Consider the following 22,075-nt stretch of genomic DNA (forward strand, 5'->3'; position numbering starts at 1 on the left):
GTGCTTAGACAGGAGAGGGTGAATGAAATGAGGGTGATGGAGAGGCAATCCTCGTCCAAGTCCTCCTCTGACATAACCCACACAGTCACCTCCTATGTATGTGTATGCTGTATGTATATATATATATATATATATATATATATATGTGTGTATATATGTGTGTATGTGTGTGTGTGTGACCTCCCATTCCAGATAAGGCTGGCTCAGCAGGGTAGGGGGGCTGATAATATTGTCGATGTGGATATTGAGTCATAAATAAACACACACACACACACACACAGACGTATGCACACACATAAATAAAATGTACGGATGGCACATAAAAGCAATTAGGACTAATCATCATTGTTGGTACTTAATGCTGGAGGAAAGACCGGGGTTAGCAATATTTAAAATAACTCAATGTATATCAATCAGCACAAACACACACAAACACACACAGAGTCCCGGGAACACTCTGGAACACACACATTATCCCCACTAAGCTCATCCCCTGCTGTGTGCTGTGGGGGTCTTTTAGAACGCAACGAACCAAAGCTTGTTTTTGTCAAAACGCCTATGCTTCATCTTAAACAAACTAAGCTCTTGGGAGAGCAGCAGCGATAACAATGTTGCAGCACTGTAAATTCTTACATTATCACTGAGAAGCAATTTAAGAGGGAAATGGTTTTACATGCAGATTCACAGGGACATTAGATGGGGCACTCCACACACTGCAAGCAAGGCGCAAAGTAGAGATTCAGTAGAGACACAACGAAGGGCTGAAATGGACGCCTCAATGGTTGGACCCTTCCAGGAGGTCCTGCTGCTCGAACACTGTCACCATGCTGTAGGTTTTGTTTCATGGTGATTAAATTGTGTTGGAGACAGGAACTGGCTCGTTTACCTATGTTAACGAGTTAGACTTTGAGGAAAGCTCCTAAGTGTATGAGGATATACCAGTACAGTATACCATAACAAATGAACATTGGCTAAACCCCGCCTCCAAACATCAATTGTCCAATCATAGCTTTGCAATCGTAACAAGGAATGGCAGACCTTTTTTCCAAATGTTAAAGCGACGGCCACGGTGCTGTAGTAATGCTCAAACACCACGCCTTAAGAGTTTAGAGGGTTGGGTGTTTTGATTCATATATGTATCTATGTATTTTACTTTACAAAAACAAAAACAAAAGAGCAAAAGCTGAAGGAATGGAATAAACAGCATGTTTGTCTGCTCCAACATGAGCTGTTTATTTTATGATGCCAGTCTAACAGCCAGTTTCCTTTTTATTCTAGCTGGCAAACTCGACATGATGCCTGTTAGAAATAGGAAGTCTTTCGATTACATCATTCCAAAAATCAAGGAGCCATCTTTTCCAAAAATTTGAGGAGTATATCTGGCAGTATTATCACCGTTGACGGCATATGTGCCATGCAAGAAGAAAGTATTCAGCAGACGTATCAACCATAACCTGGGGGCTGATAGAATGGTAGATTTCCGTCTGGCAAATTGTTACACAGCACGTCTTGAATGCAAACTAAACAGAATTATTAACAAGTTGCCATGAAACATTGGGAAACAGGCATTAAAATTAAGAGCAAATCAATTTATACTACTTTTTGTTATCTAAGGCACAGCCCTTGTTAACATCGACCAGAGAACTCAGCAAAAGGAAGTAAAGGTAGAAAGAACAACTTCGGCTGATACCTACAGGCATCTCTTTGGATGTCAGCTACAAAGGAAGTAGGTGCAACAAATCATATAAGTGACTCCTCACAGGTATGTAGCTACAACATCATAAGAATACATTTTAATCTGTTCGGTTCATAAACATTAAAATTCAATGCATTTATTTGCAAAAAGGTTATTTTGCTACATGTGCATATATTAAAGCGATAAACAATGTTACATAACATTTTGCAAAAGAAAATTCTGCATTGTTTCGTGTGTTTACAAAGCATTATTCTTTATGCTAATTCTGATTATTTTATTTGTCAAAAATGAGTATTAATATGCTTTTGATGTTTTTAGTCACTGACAGCTCTTAATGCTTTTATCCTCACCTCCTCCACATCATTATCCAGAGCAATGATGGCCAGCGGTGCAGACAGGCTGGCAGTGGTCGCTATGGTGGTTCCCACTGGTGATGCTTCACTAACGTAGCCATGGTAACTGGCCTCCAGGAAGTAGGGTGCTTGGTTGTTTTCATCCAGAACTTCGATTTGGAGGTTGGCAAAAGCTGGCAATGGGTGGCCATTGTCCTGCTCTGCCTAAAGGGGAACAAGAAAATACTTGTTCATTTTGGCTGCAATGCTTCACCTTCAGGCACATTTTCTGCTTTATACCTATACTATTTTTCTAAGTTTTAATCTTTTTATTTTAATGATGAACCTGAGGAAGGCCACAAGCCGAAATGTGTTAACAAAAAAGGTGTTCTATGTACTACAAGTGATTTGATCATTCAGACTTCTTCCCTTCTCCCTGCACCTTGGAATGAGACAAGGTTGAGCCAGAAACCCCTCGTCTATGTATAATGATCAGACTGAGTTATGAATCAAATTCACCTCACACAGTTTCTTAGTCTCACATCTCCCCTTCAACTCTCTCACTCCCCCTTGGGAAGGCTATTGGCTTTCTCCTTGTGTGGAAAGTCTATTACAAACCATATCCTGTAATTTCCCGACGGTTAGAAATGCCGTCCGGAAGGGCGAGTTAAATTATTGTGGAACACAGTGTTCATTCCCAACCTCCCTCTGTAATGTTATTCCTGATGGAATGGGGCTTATGGACAAACTCGGCTGTTAAAGTTGATTGAAATCTGCCAGTCTAAAACACATGACTATACAACGGTGTGATTGCCTGTGTACCTGTGTGTTTTTCCTGTGTGTCTACTGCTTGATTGCCTTCGTACCTGTGTGTTTTTCTGTTCGTTTAACCATACTCTCCTAATCGTCTTCTTTTCTGTTTGCATCTTATTTCTGTTCGCCACGTTCATCTACATCTCATTCTGGTTGCCGTCTTGCTCCCTCGAGTTTCCTCCTCCTCTTACCCTCATTCATTAGTTCATGTGGGATCAAACAGCTTTACCATCCCAAAAGTACACCGAATGCTCATTCTATAAACAGTATCTCTACACTCATATATGCATACCTCTAACTACAGAAAAAAAAACATTCTATGGATGAAAATTTGCATTTTAACTTTCAGTCGAGCCAAACCTGATGTATGCATGGTGGGTGTTATTCTATTACCAGCCTAATTGAGACAAAAAACACCTTCACACAGCGTGGGGTAGTACTAATGCTTCACAATTACTGGCTCTTAATATATAACCATTTTTAATTGACAGAATCCAAGGCACACCTAATAAATAAACTGAGGAGGAGCAGCTGGTCTTCATCTAAGATTACAGATTTGCTGATCAACAGCTTGATGTATATTGGGGGCTTAAGTGCAATAAAAAAAAGCACTGCACATTGAGGGGGGATGGTGCTGTTTCAATAAGAAACATGCTGGGCGAAAATCAAGTTAAGCCTCCCCTTTTTGCAGCCCCAGTGTTTCTCACCTTGATAACCAGATCAAATCTGCGGCAGAGTTGTCTATTGATGGGCTTTAGTAGCAGGAGCTCCGCTGTGGTACCGTTCAAGCTGAAATATTCTGCATAGGACTCTGGTTTGCCTGAGAGAGAGAACAAACAATAAGAACTGAGCAAAAAAACAGAATATACAAACACGGAATAGTGTGTGTATGGAACTGGGAGAGACATCAGTAATTGGTTAAAGAATCAATATATGTTTGCCTGGTGGGTGTTTAGGGGGAGTATAAAAGATACAGGGAAGAGGGGGAGGGGAGAGCGGGATGGCTAGTGCTCCCAGTTTTCTCATCTCTGCTCTCCACAGGTGGGAATGCACTAACACACGTAGACACATACATATAAGCCGCTTTAGAATGCTGCATTACTCAGTGGGGAAATCAGGTTTTGGAGAGATGAGCAGCATCAAAAGAACATGTGCACAAGGCAGCATGATTTCCCCGATATCTGTGGTTACGGAAGTTTGTGTGAGTGACTATCTTCTTCTTAAGGTATGCTCCTTTGTCCAAAAATCAAGAAACTTCGCGACAGTGTGTTCTTTGAAAGAATTTTGTTGTAAAGAGCACTGCCAAATATTGTTTTGATTTTTGTCTGATGAAGACTAAAGAACTAAAATCATCTTTGAACATTTAAGCTTTTTCAACTGACCTTCAACTGCTATTAATTCATGTTTTTATTTTTACATTACAGATCTTGGAGGACATTTAGAGTTATAAGAGTTTTTTTGCCGTTTGTGACACTGTCTCTCATAATCCTTTCTAGGAAAGGTTATATTCAAGGAGGAGTCTGGAATATGTCATCAACTCAGTGTCAAATTTTTAATAAAGATTATCTTATCTATCTTATCAAGTCATGTCGGTACATTTTTAGAACCTATGCAGATCCTCAAGAGTAAAACTCAAAGTTTTTTCAGCTCCGCATTTTACAATTTCAAAATCGAATTTACGCTGTGTTATTGGAAACCTCTTATCCTTTGTAAACTGGCTATCATCATTCTGTAATCAATTACTTCACCGACAGTAATACTCCTCTCAACTAATCCTGCATCTTAACATCAAAGCGCCTTCCACAAAAACCTTACAATCTTTTTCTTACAATTAACAATTAGGCCCCGAGCTTAAGGAGCCCTAAGACCACAGATCTTCATTGACGAGATTCGGTTTTGTGAAGCCCCATGTGAATGAATGTGGTGTGCTGTGTCACTCTGAATTACAGAGTTATTTTGCTGTTGGTAAATCTTCTATTAAATAATGTCTTCTTTTTTTTGTGGCCATTTAGGGACAACATTTGTGATTCTGCATTTGTTTCTTTTGCTTCAAAACAATCAAATAACATTCTATGTTTCTGTGCCAGCTATATGAAAATCTATTAGGGTATATGTAAGTTTATACAGCAATAAAATATACTTTTTGGTGAAATCAACTGATAAACTGTCAATGTTAATATCTGTTTTGAGCCAATACAACAAATGAAATACTTTTTACGTTTTTGCACATAAAATACAAATATCCAATATTACCATCTTGAAATCTTGCTCATTGATTTGCAACACTGTAGCCTACAGTGGTATACATCTGTTGATGGCAACGAAATGTATATTGTCTGGCCATACTTGTTGCCTTATTGCCCAATACTAGTGACAACCAATCTGAAGCCAACACAATGTAAACCTACCAATGAGGAAGGAGTACAGAATCCCTGGCCTTTCAGAGGGAGGTTGTATGTTTCTGTCCTGGTCCACAGCATGAATGGCTGGAGTCACATTGACGGGATTCACCTTATTCTGGAAACAAAACCAAAGAGGGCATTAAAGTTGAAGACCACAGTCATCACTTAGAAGTATAAGAGATAAATAAGTATGAAAAAACATCGTAACTAGCAAAAACAGGATAGAGTAATTGAGAACTTGCACCATGGCCGGGTAACAACATTGCCTATACATTGTGGAGTTTCATTTTTAAAAGCAAGCTTGAACTTGTGGAACATGTTCAACTTTTCACCAACATTGCCAGTTTTAATTTAAAACAGATACTGCTTCAAGCAACAGTGAAATAACTGGGGAATGATATTAAAAATATATATTTCTTGGCAGTCGGTCTCACTCAGTTGTTCTAAGGTAATAAGAAAAGCGTTACCTAAGCTATTTATTTATGTAACCGCAAGCTCTGAGCATGCCAGCAAAGCAAGACAGAGTTAAAGAGGAGGCATGGGAGGATCAATTGTTGGCAAAAGCACTCTGTGGTACATATAAAATCACATATGGAGCAAAAGATGCATGTGTACGCCCACACGAGAATTTTCTTTCACATTCAGTAAAATTACATCATTACACATAATAATTAGGACGAATTGATATTGTTCTATGCATTGCACTGCTCTGTACACATACAAATACTGTATGAGTCTGCAGTCAGATCCTTATCTGTATGCAAGTGTGGCCAGGCTATAATGTTGACTTATAATAGTGTAATATGCTGAGGTGTGGGTAATACAAAGAACCCCCACTGGGGGAAACATAGGATACAATCTACAATCACTAAAGCTATAAAATGTCAAGCCAAGCACGCCGACAAGACTGCACATATTCCCAAATGTGCATGAATGCACCAGCACACATCCAAACACACACACACACACACACACACACACACACACACACACACACACACACACACACACACACACACACACACATGTGCGCTAATACACCTACTATGATACAATACTTTACCACCGCACCTGTCGTGCAGCACTTAAAATCTACAAGCCATCGTGGAGCTATATATCCTTGACTGTCACTGAGAGGAGGGGAGGAGGGGAACATGGAAGAAGTTATGGGGAGTAATGAAGTGGAGTAAAAGAGGGTGTAAATATATGGATGGGAGGTGAAACTGCCAGGAGTTGAGGGTAAACAGGGAGCTGAGGGAGATGTAAACGCAGCAAAGACGAAAGGAGGAGAGTGAGCCAGGTCAGTGAGAACACTGAGGTACTTTAAATGTGTGTTATCAACAATGACAATCACCAAACACACTACTCCACGATAGAAGAATACAAAGCGTCATAAGTGACAGTGAGAAGTGAAAGAGCGATCCTGTGTTAAATGTAAGGTGCCAGGATTTCAATTCTTTAAAATGAAAAGATTTGTTTCATGACATTAAACAGTCCCAACCAGTGTCATCATCCCTAACAATTAAGGGCACCGATATGGTGCCAAATACTGTAAATAATTCACATCATTGACATTGTCTGTGTTTTTAGACCAACGCTGACAGTTATTCTATTTTCAAGAATTCCTTTAAATTGTTAAATGTTTCAAGTACTGGTACGCAACAAACTCAGATTCAATACATTTACTTTCAGCGTTTCCTCAAAAAAGGCAAATTCTCCAGACTTTGACCTCCCTCCTTTGCTGACCTGCTATCGGGGCTGGACCCGAATATGCAACTATTAAGATATTTCAACTTCGGGATTCGGATACTTGTTGTTTTTTTGTTGTTCATTGAACGCCTCTGGATTACAAACAGGCATAAAACGTACAAAATCTTTTGGAAAGTGTTTTTATTTAAAGACAAATAACATGAAAACAACAAGAGGCCTACTCTAGCATAAAAAAAGACAAAGACATGTGTTGCAGCATGTTCTGTGCATCATCAGAAATAAGAAATGTCTGGCTGAGTACTTCTCGGGTCATATCATGTAGACGAGCCAAACCAGAGCCACTGTTGCATTTTTGCATTGCGTTGTCGGATTCAACCACGCTAAGGTTTGAAGCAACAGACGGGTTGCATAATGCGCAGAGAGAGATCAGCCTCAAACACTACCGTTTAGAGAGAGAGAGAGAGAGAGAGCAATCAGGACTTTGTGGTACGGTCTACAGTCGCACAGACAGAGGGACGGGGAGAAGAGACGTGGAGTGCAGACAGAGCGTTGGCTGTGATCTCTCTGGTCACGGCGGTCACGCCAGTAATCGGATGAGCACCGAGAGAGTGCTGCAGGTTGATGCAAGGTCTTGATCCGCCATTGTTCTCTTTTTGTTTTTTTTTATTTAACACTGCCTCTGTCATTTACAAATGCTGACTTTGACAAACAGGGGTTACCAACACGAGTTTGTGAACTGTGTGAGATAAGTTACCCACAATTACCCACTTTAAGTTAAGTAAAAGCAGATAACTAAATAAGAGCTTGATAAAAACTTAACCCACTTCATGATGCATGCCCAACATGAAGACGCCCAGCAACTCACAAGCTGGGCAGGTAATGTTAAAAGATTGTTTACTCCCTAGGCTTTAAAGGCTTAATAACAGAAACATGAAGGCAGGTAGAATCAGCAGGCAGAACAGCTGCAACAGGTATGAACCAGACATGAATAAGTCTCAGACACTACAACAACAACTAAGCAGTCACCTGGAAAACGTGTGTGGGTAAACTGCCTCTTATATATATTGTGGAACTAATGAGCAAATGAGCAGCAGCTGTGCAGGCAGGTGGCTGATCACATGAACGGCGGGGAAATCAATAGAGGAGGGAAAAACCCTGCTTGTGGTCAGGTGAGGCTTTGTGTCAACCACTGAGCTGTACAGGAGCACATGGGAATACATTTATTTGTGGTGCAAAGGAGACTCAGCAGTCCCCTATCACATAAAAAAATTGCAATTTTCCACAATGAGGTGTACCGCAGTCCTGCAAAGTTGCAGTCACTGTAGAAAGTAGCTGCAAAATAAAGTTATTTCATATATTGATGTAGTCTTTGATGCCTTGTTCATCGTTACGTAACTTATAGCCAATCACTTGCCACGTAATGACAAACTGAATAATTTGGTCAGGTCTTGGGAGAGTTGTTTACTGTGGTGTTCAATAATCTATTTTCCCCTCACAGCTATAAATTTCTGAGTTGCAGAGGCAGCAACGTTTTGAAGTGCATGTGTGAACATGGCCTGACAGCCAACTCCTCGGCATAAATGACCAGCATCTTCGTGTGTGTGTGTGTGTGAGAGAGAGAGAGAGAGAGAGAGAGAGAGAGAAAGACACAGCCAGAGAATAGTTGTGTTGCCTCTAAGGCTCTGAGGTTGTCATATCTTATCAGTCTGATTAGGACTCAAACTATAATAGTGCCTTGACTCTCTCCACATTTCATTCCTCTCCTCACATCACCTCGCCATCTTCTGTCTATCCCATCAACAGCGGGGAGCTGCTGTCCTTTCCACATCTCTCATCACGTCTCCAAATTATATATATCAATCTATCCATCCATCCATTCATCAATCAATCTATCTCCCTTCATCAACAGTTTGAGGGGAGCAAACGTAAACCCTGAGCGTTAACTACATTCATTATATTGGGGTTAATTTAAGCAGAGTGTGTCAGAGCACTCTTGTTGGATAGCTTCAAAGTTAAGTATTCGTCTGAGTGTCCATATAGCGCTGGTAGGGTGCTGGGTGCAGTGAGTTTTCTCTCCTCATTGTGAATTGAAAAATGATGCTGGCATACAGAAAAAACAGAAAAACACTACATGGCCACTCAGCCTTAATCAATCAAAAAGGGCCCCTGAGAGACAGCTGCTTTGAAAAGATAGAAGTGCATTCAGTCGGATCTAATGAGATAGATCATGCTGTTGGCATGAACATGTATTTATCAAAATGACTTGAGTTTGTTTAAGCATAAGATTGTTTTTGAATAAAGCTTTTGAGTTTTTGCGTTGCATCTCACAATCAGTGTGTCTCCTTGGTTTTGGCTATCTTGATTATCCCAGCTCTTTAGTTCTTTGACTTTGAATACCAATAAAACAGCTGCTACCTCCTCTGGAACTGAATTGTGTGAAGACCATTATGTGCTACGTTTTAATTGTTGTCAAATCCTTCATCATAAAGGTTTCGACACAATTACATGGTTTTGTTTGCTGTCATTTTTTTCTCTTTTTTACTAATAGACCTTTTTCTCAGCAGATATTTTGACTTGTCATAGCAGGAAACACACAGGTGTTCACTTAATAACATTAACGAACGATGCAGCCATCATTAACTTTATCAAAAACCCTTAAGCTTTTTCCTGCTTTTACATGTCAAAATGTCTGCGTTCCTCAAATATGACCTTTAATCTGACATCTGTAAAGGTCCCGACTCCTGTAACGAACAGGTATCACAGTCTCACCCAAAGAGTGAAAAATCACTAATAGAAAGGAGAAGCAACCTCAACCTCAGTTTGTCTGAATGATCCCGTTTCTCATTACTACTGTGATGTTGTAAGATAACACATACTGAAAACAGTGACACATCTAGAGTCAGCCTCAGTTGTGTATTGGGAGCAAATTGACAAGCGAGAAGCAATCTTTATGTTTGATGCAACGTGTTTTATACACCACTTCAGATTTTAAAACCTCTCAGGTTTTTTTCCCAGCATATCGTTTCTGTGTCTGACTTTATCTCTCTCTTCTCTCCTCCCCGTTTTATTTCCCCCTCCACATCATCCCCCCCACCACCCTACCTCTCCATCGTAAACCCTGTCCTTGTCTGCGTACACTTGCTCCTTCTCAAAACTGCGAGGTGTAAAGTTGATTTATTCCTGTTGTTCCTCGCTGCACCTCTCTTGGCTTGGAGAAAATTGTGTGTGTCTCTGTGTGTGTGTGCATGTCTGTAAGAGTCTATGTGTGAATGAGGAGAGATAAGAAGAGGTTTTAAGGAGGAGACAGGGTTCCATCAGTTTGTCTGGAGTAAAGTGAGCGTATTTGTGTGTGTGGGTGTGTGTGTGTTTGTGTGTGTTTGTGTACGTGTTTTTGTTTGTGTGTGTGTGTGTACATGTGTGACAAAGATCTATACAAACAAAGAGATGAAGTAGACAATGTCCAGCGAGGCATGACTGCTCTACTGGCTTGACACTGTTATTGGTGAGTGTGTGTGTGTGTGTGTGTGTGTGTGTGTGCGTGTGTGCATGTGTGTGTGTAGGTGGATGGGGGGTGTTAAGCAATGAATGCACTGCTAGCTTTTCACTATCAAGGGTGTGTATGTGTGTGTATGTGCGGTAAGGGATGAATGCTCTGCTGACTTGTCAGAGTTGAAAATTTTTGCCCGCAGCAACTTTGTCTCATTTACAAAGTGGTATTGTACGTCGCTCTTGATCAGCCAAATGCCTGAAACGCAAAATTAAATATACAGCTGTGTAGGCATGAATTCATACGACGGTGATACAGACTCACTTTGAAATAAAACTTGTTCATACACAAGAGATTCAAGGTAAAACCGTCTACTAGACTAACTTTGACTTTCTGTTCAAAACAGTCTCTTAGGGTCACTGAATGCAGCAGCTTTTTCTCCTAATTACAGTGCTGTCCAAAGTCATTTTGTCATCCATTTTGATATGGAAATGTAAGTAACATTATCAAACACTATGGATCTTTTTCAGGAGGTAATTCATCTGAAAAAACATCTGTATTGACAACGCAATAATATATTTGGTTTGCTTATAACTAGAGGCCATATCATGTGACTGCTAATAACTTTTTTATTGATAAAATATCAGTGTTTCACATGTTTATAATTGCTGATAAAATATTTTCTGCTGGAGTTTACAAACAGAATGGGGATTTTGAGGCCACATTGGTGATTTTAGGCTTTGTTCTCATCAACGGCTAATGAGACACAAGTTTGAAATGTCAAGTTGAAAATATAAATGTTTCATATTTCTAAATTTTTTTTGCACTACTGCGTTTTTACTGAATCCCGTCAATGTGACTCCACCCATTCGTAAAACACTGCGCTTGTCACTGCCACCTTTTGGCCAGCTGTCCTTTCACAGTGGAGGAGAGGCTGGAAAAATATCACAAATACCAACCGTCATATCCTATATACCAGTGCAGAACAACAACTACAATGGAGGAGAAATCAAAACTACTGGTCTCTGAGTATCCTTGCCTGTAACAAATAACATCCCCAGACTACGACCATATAACCATGAAAAATTGTTCCTGGAGGAACATTTTGTTCGCCATCAGGTAGCAGCAGCCAGTTGATCGGGGAAATAAGTCCAAAGTAATGTAACTTGTGAAGTGTCAACTGCTGTAAACTGTCACTGTCCAGCAAGCTATGCTACTTTTTTTAACTTCAAAAGTATGTTAAGTTTTTCACTGTATAACACACTTGGAAATCCAAAAATTCTCCTTGTTTCAAGTTCACAAAACATACAAGTTTTTTTTAACATACGTTAATCTAGTGATTGCTTGCACCACAGAAGTCCAAAATCCTTCTGCCTTCACAACTTTCAGTAGAAAAATGACACACAATATGGAATGATGAGAAGAACTGAGCCAGATGTGTCTGAGTATAAGCGCTGTGTCCTTAATGCCATTAATGATCAGCCAGACGAGGAAGAGTATTTTCTTTTGAGTTTAGCTGGGGCTTTGAGACGCCATCCTCCCTCAGGCCGATTAGAGGTTCAAATTAAATTCCAACAGATTTTACATGAAGCAGAATTTAGCTCTGACCATCAATAAAAACACACACGTACAGACACACAAGGCCTGAATAAATATGTAGTTATAGTTAAATTTGTATTACTGTTGACACTTTGTTTTATCATTTATGAATTTCTACTTGATAATTAAAAAATATAATATATTTTCTTCAATTGATTGTTTTTTGTGTTGCATTGTGTAGCTTGTAAAAGAGCAGGAAAATGATATTCTAAGAAAAAAATGAATAATCACTACAGTGAAATCAGGAGCTGTTTTTGTTAGACTTTTGTTTTTTCCACATCAATAAAGATAAACCTTAAAGTACGTTGAGTGAGGAAGGGCGGTTTAACATTAATAATAATTATGGATTACAACGCTAATTTTGACAGTGAATTGGTTGCATATGTATGATAATACATGGACCCTGTTGATGTATATTGCAACATGATTCCCAACATGATTCCCCTTGATTGCTCCCAGGCAGTTGGGGGAGTTTGAAAGCTCAGTGAAGCCTCCTGTGATCCTCTTCCAGTCGTGTTTCTGTGCATGTAGGCTACTCCTGGACCATGACAGACTTTATTACCTCACACACCTCTTTCACTGTTTTTGGCACTGCACAGTAACCCATCCTGTATCTGAAAGTTGTCAACCTGAAAGTATCTTCTGTTGACAGATACCTGATTAAATATAGAAAAAGTAAACTCTTTGGTGGACACAGGCCCTAACTGCAGGCGTCAGACAGACACGTTAAACCATGTTTGAAAGTTCAGAGTTCATAATTTCATCATGGTCTTAGAATTTGTTCAACTACATGCAGTGCAAAGACCATACAAAATGTGCCTTCCATTCTAACTATCAATAGGTAGACGTGAGGTCACACAGAGACTAATACAACCATGTCTCTGCACCATAAACACAAACACAATGCCGTATGTAATATAGTTACATAACATTCACACACTTACTGGTTCTGTCAGCTCCAGGACATTAGCCCGATACGTGATGGGACTACAGTCGCGGGTGTTTCCAACAAGCGCACATGGTAGAAACATGGGACCCAAGTCATCACCATCCAGTACATCCACAGTCAGAGTGGTGGTGGCCGTACGGCGCTCACTGGGATAGGGGGCTCGGTCCTGGACAGAGAGAGAGATTTTATTTTATTTTTGGATGATACTGCACTTTCTTCTTTAGATATTTGCATATCTTCATCTTCAAGTCTAGAATAGAAAATGAACACAGCGTACTTCTGTTGAATATTTACGCAAAAACTAAATCAACAAAGCTGCAGTGAACTCTAAACGCCTTCAAAATCTGGTGTCTTCTTTACTTACCTTCATGACATTTCATACTTCATCAAGGACAGATACAATTCTAATGTGTTTATAACAACCCAGCACAGTCCCTCACAGACTGCACAAGTTCCTTGATCTTATACGAATGATTGATTAATTATTACAAATTTATGGAAACGTAATGAATAAAAACCTTAAACAAAACGTGCATGAGCTATTTTTGCAGCAGGTAAAGTATAATGTTTGATTTTCAAATGAATTGTTGCCATTGCCCTCTGTTGCTGTTCAATGAGTGGCCAAAGAAAACTGAATGAATTAAACATAACAATCTTACAAATAATGCACACGCCCTCCAGGCTCCATTAAAGGATATTTATTGGACAGACATGCAGGGAAGAGCTAGTGCCTAATCAGTGGTAGATCTTTTTTTTACAGCAACATCCAAGTAGATTAGGTGTTTGAGCAATAGATTAAATAAACACAATTAAAGTATTTGAATTATTAATACAATAAAAAAAGATTCACAATTGCGCTTGTTGCTCTCACTCCTGTTTCTAGCTATTCATTGAATGGCCGAAAAAAAGAATAGAATACGGTTCACCACTACTATGGATTCATTGAAGAATATAACTTAAATTAGACTGAACAGATAAAGTATTTAAACCGAAGTCTAAACCATTTATCTTGCCCTCAACGACAAATGTGTGATCAAGTAATTTGAAAAGTTTTTCCAACAGCCATGTCGGTGCTCCCATCACAGGCAGACAGTAATCACGAGATTACCTTTGAAGACACAAACCACGAATGCATAGCCGATAAAAAACGGTTCCCCTTTATATGATTTGCGCTGAGAGCACCAACATTTTAAGTCTGCCCACTTTTTAGCGGTCCAATCAAACGCAAAGGATTTTAATTAAATCCCTCTCGGAACTATACACATCGCTGAAATATTTCATTTCAATGTGGAATGCTTTGAGTACAGAAGTTAAAAACGCCCTAACATCCGTTTCAGTGGGACTTCTTAACATGAAATAAAAAATAACAAAAAAAACTTAGAAACCAGAGTATACAAACAAGAACATACAGTCAGCTCTTAAATGCTATCTGAATGAACGGTACACCGTGTAGCAACATGTAAAAAAAACAAAACATGAACTGAATACTAGTAATGCATTCCAGTGGAAATGTTTGTATTGTGTAAAGGTTTCAGGCCTTGGAAAAAGCCCACACCAAAATGTGTGACCTTGATTCATACATATATGCATAAATGAAAAATAAATTGATTTAGTTATTATTCGAAGGAAGTCCTTCACAAGAACTAAAGTTGAAACAGCTGGGTTTCAGTGAGGCCCCTGTTAACTATCAATAAACTAGCGAATAGACAATGAGAGTAAAGCTATTCACAAACATTTCTTTCTGCTCAGGCATTCATGTGTATTCAATCGTCTGTGAACACATTTCTTATTCCAGTGGCAATGTCTACTTGTTGATCTGTTGTTTGTGGTTTATCTGCCATCCAATTACATACAAAGGTAGCTGCTCTGCAAATTCATAACAGGCCAATTCATCTCAATGGTCAATATACCTGCTGGGATTTTGTTTCAAGATAATTAAGAAATACACAAACATTTATTTTGTAAAAGCTCAGAACAAAACAGCCACCTCAGGGAATCAATAGGAAAGTCTCTGCAGTTAAATAATCAATGCAATCATCACATCTCCACCCTAAAAGTCTGAAGATATATCTGCTATTTCAAGTTTGTGCAAATAATCAAGATTCTTACCTACTTCATCTTATATGTGGTGGTCTATTTTTGTAAGGAAGCATAGTTTTCTGCCATCAAACTCTTTTTGTTATTTTTTGTTACTTTCAAATTGGCAAACCAAGCTTAGAAGCATTCAACCGTACTTATGTTAACTAATACACCTGAATTGAGTGTTTCTATATCACTGCATTACACTAAGTACTCCTTAGTGTCAATCATTAGAAATAAAAAAATTAAAAAATGGAGGTCTCCGCCAGAAAAACAATCTCTTCAAAACATAGTGCCTTGCTCACTCTTTTATAACACTCATGTTTTTGTAAGGCGTCTTTTTATAACCAGGACAGTAGTTAATTTCAAGCAACGATTATTACAATAACAGCCCCCACAGCTACTGTAACAGAATGTGTATTCTGCACTTCTTCAAACTCAGCCCACATCGCAGGCTAGCTCACTTTCTTCACTGAAGAAAAATAATGAATCATTTGTTTTCCCAGCAATGTACGATTGTTTAGAAATATTATTAAGTGTTATTAATTAAGTATTAATTATTATTGTGTGACACGCTTGTCACAGTTCTTCCTCCATACTGTCAGTAGCTCCATACTCCCTGTCACTCTGTCTCACTCACCTAATTGGCTCACTCTGTTCACTCCGGCCACTCCCAGTTCCACTTCCAGCTCTCAGCCCCGCCCCCTCTCTCTCTCACCACACTCTGCCTCACTCACCTAATCAGCCTCATGCAGTGCACCTGTCTGCCACGCCCACCTCATCAGCACCATCCCTCTCACCTGCTCACTCTGCTGCACCTCCACCCTGCAGTATTTAAACCCCAGTCAGTCACACACTCGCTGCCAGATCGTTCGTTGTATTCATGCTACACTTTCCATCAATTTCCCGTGCCTGTGCCCCGGTTAACCGCCTCAGTACAGTACACACACACCTCATATATATATACAGTACAGTCATTTAGCAGACGCTTTTATCCAAAGCGACTTACAGTCAGTAGTATATATTACATATCATTCACCCATTCACACACTGATGACAGGCTACCATGCAAGGTGCCACCATCAGACTCTAACTATTCATTCATCATCCAGTCCACACCGATGGCAAGCCTTCAGGAGCAACTTGGGGTTAAGTGTCTTGCCCAAGGACACATCGACTGCCGAAGCCGGGTATCGAACCACCGATCCTCTGAATGGAGAACTACCTTGCTCTCCACTACGCCACAGCCGCCCGACTCAGCCTTCTGTCCCCGACCACGAGTTTAGCCTCTGCTTCCTTCCGTCTGCCTGATCCCTTGCCTGTTTCCCACTGTGAGTCATATCCTGCCTGTCTGTCTGCTGTGTTCTCAGCTTCAAATAAAGCTCCAGAGCTTTATCTGTCTCCTCGTCGTACTGCTCTTGGGTCCACACACACCAACCGTGACAACGCTTGAATAGTTTGACATGAAATACACAAACTCCCTTTCTTGCGGAGAACTACATAATAAGGTCGTAAAATGTGAACTTACTGCCAGGCGCTGATTTTAGGACTGGAATTAGGGGAACGGCTAGCTTAGTGTAGCACATAAACCCTTTAATGGTAGCCTATGAGCGATGCCAAACCGTGACTTCTCTTAGACCACTGTCCTCACTGGCATTTCATCTAATATAACTGGACACCACACACCAGGTCCACGAGGGGCTTTCCTAACTGGGCAAGCGAAGCGGACACTGCGTACACGTTGATCAGCCGCATCTAAAATACGATGTGGATATTGACAAATGTTATTTACAATTTTCAAAGGGCTCTTATACACAAGGTTTAACATTAAAGATGACATATTAACTAAATTTTTAACTGTTCTCTTGGTGTGTTCTTACTTTTAGAATAGTCTAAGTCAACTAACATTTAATCATCAGGGAGATTAGTCGTCAGGAACAACCCTACACAACCATGTTAGCTTGCTGTTACTCTTTGCTTACAGTCTAAAGTTTAAGTTTTAACCAGTTGTAGCTTCATTTTTATAGTACAGACACAAGAGTGTTATGGATCTTTTTATCCAACTCTCGTCAACAAGGTGAACAGCATATTCCATGATAAGAAGGTGTATTTATAGCTGTAGAATAAAATAGTAACTAAAAGTTATCATCATTCTGTTATTTCCATATTTTTTAAAGATAAGTTTATGTGGCTCAATCAATCACAGCTTCAACTTTTCTCAAGGAACAGTACAGCTGGAAATGCCAGCCTTATACAAAGGGTTCCGTCCTCTGGTTTCATATGTACTTTAACGGCAAATCCCCACTGGAAGCTTTTTTGGAAGCGTTTCTGATTTCCATCACTTGTTTGTCTCAAAGACAGATATGCTTCCATATCATCAAATGTATCAATTTACACTGATTCTGTGAGACCTACGTCTGACTGAGACCTCCTGTGTTTTTTTTTATGGTTCAAGGAGTCTATTTTTGGTGCGTTTAGTGAAGCTAAGAATATATGTTGAGCAAATTCACATCAATCATAACCCCCTTAATATTGTAATCAAATGCGAAGTGAATATGTCATGCTTTCAAGCCGTCAGAAACACATTAATCTTTCAGTGTTCTGTTGACTTTTAATTATGCCTTCAGGGTAAATGAGCCTTGAGAAATATGAATATTTGCCACACTTTGTTAGAACTAAAGGTTTTGTAAGCAGGGATTTCTGTCACTACACAAACGTAATGGTCCAATCAGCAAGTTTAACAAATTTCTGTCATGCTTCAGTTTAGATCCTACAAACAAGCGCTGTTCCCCATGAGGCTGTTTTGCATGTTGAGTGAAATGAACTATATTGTAAACCACTTTTATAAAAAAAAAGGTTTCTGTGTAAATAAAAGAAGGAAAACAATTACATTAACAAAGACATTAGTGATAAGGATAGGCTTATAGTCCCTTAAAAGCTGACTCAACAGTCCTTGATAATTGCACAGAGACGTGGAGCAAATATAAAAAGAAAAATAGAACTTACATTTGCCTGTATGATGACCAGGTACCGTGTTATCTCCTCATAGTTGAGTCTTTCTTTGAGAACTACTGAGCCAAATAGTGTCAGAGGGATGTCAAATGTTCTGTTGGTTGTCTGAAACACACACACAGAGACATTACAAGCATAGTGAATACCTTAGGGAGTCTACAGTTAATGAAACAAAAGTTATGAAATAAATAAAAGTGGCATGAAATTGTGTCTTAATGAGGAAAATGGCATTATGAAAAAAGCCCCGTGTCAGCGTGGGTTCTCTCCGGGTTCTCCGGCTTCCTCCCACAGTTCAAAGACATGCAACTAAGGTTCATTGAAGACTATAAATTGCCCGTAGGTGTGGATGTGAGTGTGAATGGTTGTTTGTCTCTATATGTCAGCCCTGTGATTGGCTGGCAAACTGTCCAGGGTGTACCCTGCCTTCGCCCATTGACAGCTGAGATAGGCTCCAGCACCCCTGCGACCCTTAACTGGATAAGCAGGTTACGGAAAATGGATGGATGGATGGATTTTTGCCATAGCAATGTTGCTTAACCAATAGCCTGAATAATGCATTAAGAATCTGGCCAATTCACGCTTTGAAGAGTTCAGCAGGCAGATGGATAACCTACCGGGTCTTTCGGGTTGTACTGGATGGTGTACTCTATCTGTCCGTTGGGACCGTCATCTATGTCTTTTGCCCCATTGTTCCCAAAGAATCCAGAGAAGATTGTGGTTCCCACTGGCGTCAGCTGAAAACACAACACAGAGAGGGAGAATATCAGCATCTTTTCCTACAAGCTCACACTACATGATGTCAAACACTTTCATACCCCGTACCACTGACATCAAACAGCTTCTTTCCTGTACTGTTGTGTCTCCTCTTTCTGACATCTACTGCCTGCATGTGGCAGAGATAAGGGAGGGGCACATTAAAAAACTCTTCACATGCGTATGGCCATAAGGGATCTTGATACCCCACTGTCTCGACAAAACAAACAGAAAATGACTCGCAGCTTTATGTTTATTGTGCTCAAATGGGGCTTGAGAAAGAAGATCAGCTTGTAAATGTTTGTTTGCCTTTCATTTGCTCTGGAAATAAAGTGAAACACAGGCAGCATGGCTCGCCTAACTTTTTGTCTGTCTGCAGTCTGTGCCTCAGTCTTTATCTGTGTCACTACTATGGATGTTTGTTTCACCTCATTGCCCCAACAAATTGAAGTTTTTCAGAAAAAAGGGTGAAAGAAAATCATGTATGGTATTTTAAGAGTGATTGTCTCACAAGACAAAAAGACAGTGTGGGTTTCTTTATTTTTGATTTCAGTGAAATAAAATAATAATAAAAATCAGAAACAGGTTAGACCCAAATACTTACTGTTATAAAATAATGAGTCAATGTCAAAAAAGATTACAGTAATAACCAAAAAGGTGTAGGTACACTCATGTCTACCCTTTTTAAGTATGACATTAACAAAATGAATGAATTAACAGTTCAATCCAATATGCCACAATGTGTAAGCGAGCTTCCAAATTCATTCTCTCTTTGACTACGTAGTTTAGCAATAAAATATATTTATATGAATAATTGTAATTTAAAAAGAGTTTGCTGTTGAACCACAGCTTTTTTGCCTGAGATCTTGCAACACATGATGTTTCAACAGCCATTGAGATGGCACACATTGGATGGCAACACAGCAGCAGAACATTATGCTCAGTTATTTAATGATGTAGAAGATGTCATGGAAGCTCTTTTAAGCCAACCTCAGCTGCAGACAGTAAGTGTGTCTGAAATTATGGTATGGTAAATTATGGTAGCTAACCCATGCTCATTCAAATTAAAACAAACAAAAGGTGCTTTCATGTTTTTAGTTTTCTTTGCAAAAATGATAAAAACACCATATTCAGAAATCCAAACAACTATGATATCCTTTGGAAAGGAGTTAGCAGTGTAAAGTATACCTTTTGTAGACGATGTGTGACTAGTGGCCTAAAACATACATCCAAACTCTTAATAAAAGCCATATTGATCTTTTTTTATATTTTTGTATTAGGTTTTCTTTTGTGTTTTAAAGTTCACTCTAATTTTCACAGCAACAATATATCTCACTTTCTAGTGAAGAGATGCCTAGATATTAAGGAAAGCGAAGCTAGATATTAAGAAAGGTATTCCTAAAAGAAATTCTTAACCTGAAAGTTGAACACCTGCCACAGCAAATGAAAGGAAGAACTTTGCCAGCCATGCGCCTCAGGACCTGTGATTATGTGTCAAAACAGAAGTCTAATCTCCAGACAGCACGAGAAACATTTGAGATTAAGTTTAATTAAGCTGCTGCACCAATGATTTGTTACATCCTACTGATCCAACAATGGTCCACAGAAGGTCTCATTCTGTCACTTTGCCACTTGCGGATACAGCTCTAATGAAACAACTCCAGACTCCGGCACCAGTGCCAACTCATGAAATCAGCCACAAGGATCACCTTGTACCAGAAAACTTTCACGGTGAACTCATAAACTGTGTCCTAGACGTTCTTATAAATAACCATATTGCCTCTCTGTGTGTCTTAATCTGTCGCTTTCCTCACTTTCTTGCACTCAACAAACGTTAGTAATAGACAAGTAAAAGCAGGTATAATGATAAAGCTGGCTCTAACTCTGGATTCACTCTCTCAATATTAAATGTACTGCATTAGGTGGCTGGAGTTCTTGGGGGAACTAAAGTAAATTAGACATAGCTGTTGGCCTAATGAACAGACTTGCACTCAAATCTTAATTATTGCCCATATCAGAATAAATGAATTCATTTTTTTAAATTATTGCCATCAAACTGACCACATTTACCTTGGGCTGGCACGGGAATCATATTTTAGAGGTTTTTTATGATGCATCTCCTAAATTGTATGGTGGCCGCTGAAGTGAACGGAGGAAATTATTTCCGTAGGAGTAATGAGAAACTGGAGTGCTCTGAGAGGTGGTGGGGTGGTGGAGGAGGAGGAGGAGGACGAGGAGGAGAGACAACCAGAAATATATAGAGTGTGGCAGAGGAAAGGTGGTTAGGTTGAGAAAAGGTGACATAATGAAGAGCTGGGAGTGGTGAGGGGGCATGGAAGTGAGGGAGTGTGGGGAGCTACGAAAAAAAACAGAGAGGAGAGGCCAAGAGAAAGGAAAAGAGCTTGAGAAGACAGATTGAGTTGGACAGCCTGTGGAATACTGTATAATGAGATCTGCCAGCGTGGACCGGGTCTGCCTAGGTCCACGCTGGCAGCCGGCTACATGTATCCTTGTCCAGTTTTCAGTCTGTACCTCCTCTAGTTAAATCCTGCTCCCCCAGACTCTGGAGGACACACTAACTGTGGGATTGGCATTTTAAAGAATAACAGATTTAGATCCTTTCCCTGACTCTGCTTTTACCCTGCTTACGGTATCGCCCTTCAACATTAGTGTGACAGCAAAATGCAATGTACAAGACTATTTTGGGAGATGTTTTTATTCAAAATACATTGCAGTATGTACTTACACCAGGCTACATTGTCTGAGTGGAGGTCAATGCAGCCACTTAAAATGGCATTTGTTAGCGCATGACCCCCAGAGCAGCATGGGAAAAGGTTTGGTACAGTACACTGCTCATGCTGGGCTGGACTGTAACCATGGCTCCCCCTTTGTTTTTTGCTATATCTCTGTGAGAGGTGAAATTGTGTGAAACTTTCACTGTGTATGTTTGTTTGTTTGTGTGAGTGTGTGTGTGTGTGTGTGTTTTACCTCATTGACAGCAACATAGTATCTTGGCTGTTGAAAATGTGGTGTGTTGTCGTTGCGGTCTCGAACAACGATGCGGACTTCATGTAAAATCACCGTGCCGACCAGCTCGTTGGTGCACTGAACCTGAACCACAATGGACTGAATGTACGAGGGGGGCTGGAAAAGAGAAAAGTAGAGGGGTAGATAAACAGCAACAAATAATTAACCAGAAAATAAACCACAATAAATAAAACAATTGCACAGAAGACTGCCAGC

At 39.8% G+C, this 22,075-nt stretch overlaps 1 protein-coding gene across 1 annotated transcript in view; it reads right to left on the minus strand.

Annotated features, from left to right (window-relative positions):
• LOC129091092 (protocadherin-15-like) overlaps window positions 1-22,075 on the minus strand; it is a 129,803-nt gene that overhangs the window by 88,411 nt on the left and 19,317 nt on the right. The window contains exons 5-11 of the mRNA XM_054598555.1: window positions 21,821-21,976; window positions 18,694-18,813; window positions 18,074-18,184; window positions 12,978-13,154; window positions 5,250-5,352; window positions 3,549-3,661; window positions 2,047-2,253 (exon numbers count right to left, since the gene is read on the minus strand). Of these exons, the coding sequence (XP_054454530.1) occupies window positions 2,047-2,253; window positions 3,549-3,661; window positions 5,250-5,352; window positions 12,978-13,154; window positions 18,074-18,184; window positions 18,694-18,813; window positions 21,821-21,976 (987 nt within the window). The remainder of the gene's footprint in view (window positions 1-2,046; window positions 2,254-3,548; window positions 3,662-5,249; window positions 5,353-12,977; window positions 13,155-18,073; window positions 18,185-18,693; window positions 18,814-21,820; window positions 21,977-22,075) is intronic.

This window comes from Anoplopoma fimbria, chromosome 5, assembly GCF_027596085.1.
Source record: "Anoplopoma fimbria isolate UVic2021 breed Golden Eagle Sablefish chromosome 5, Afim_UVic_2022, whole genome shotgun sequence".
In the NCBI taxonomy this organism is placed as follows: domain Eukaryota; kingdom Metazoa; phylum Chordata; class Actinopteri; order Perciformes; family Anoplopomatidae; genus Anoplopoma; species Anoplopoma fimbria.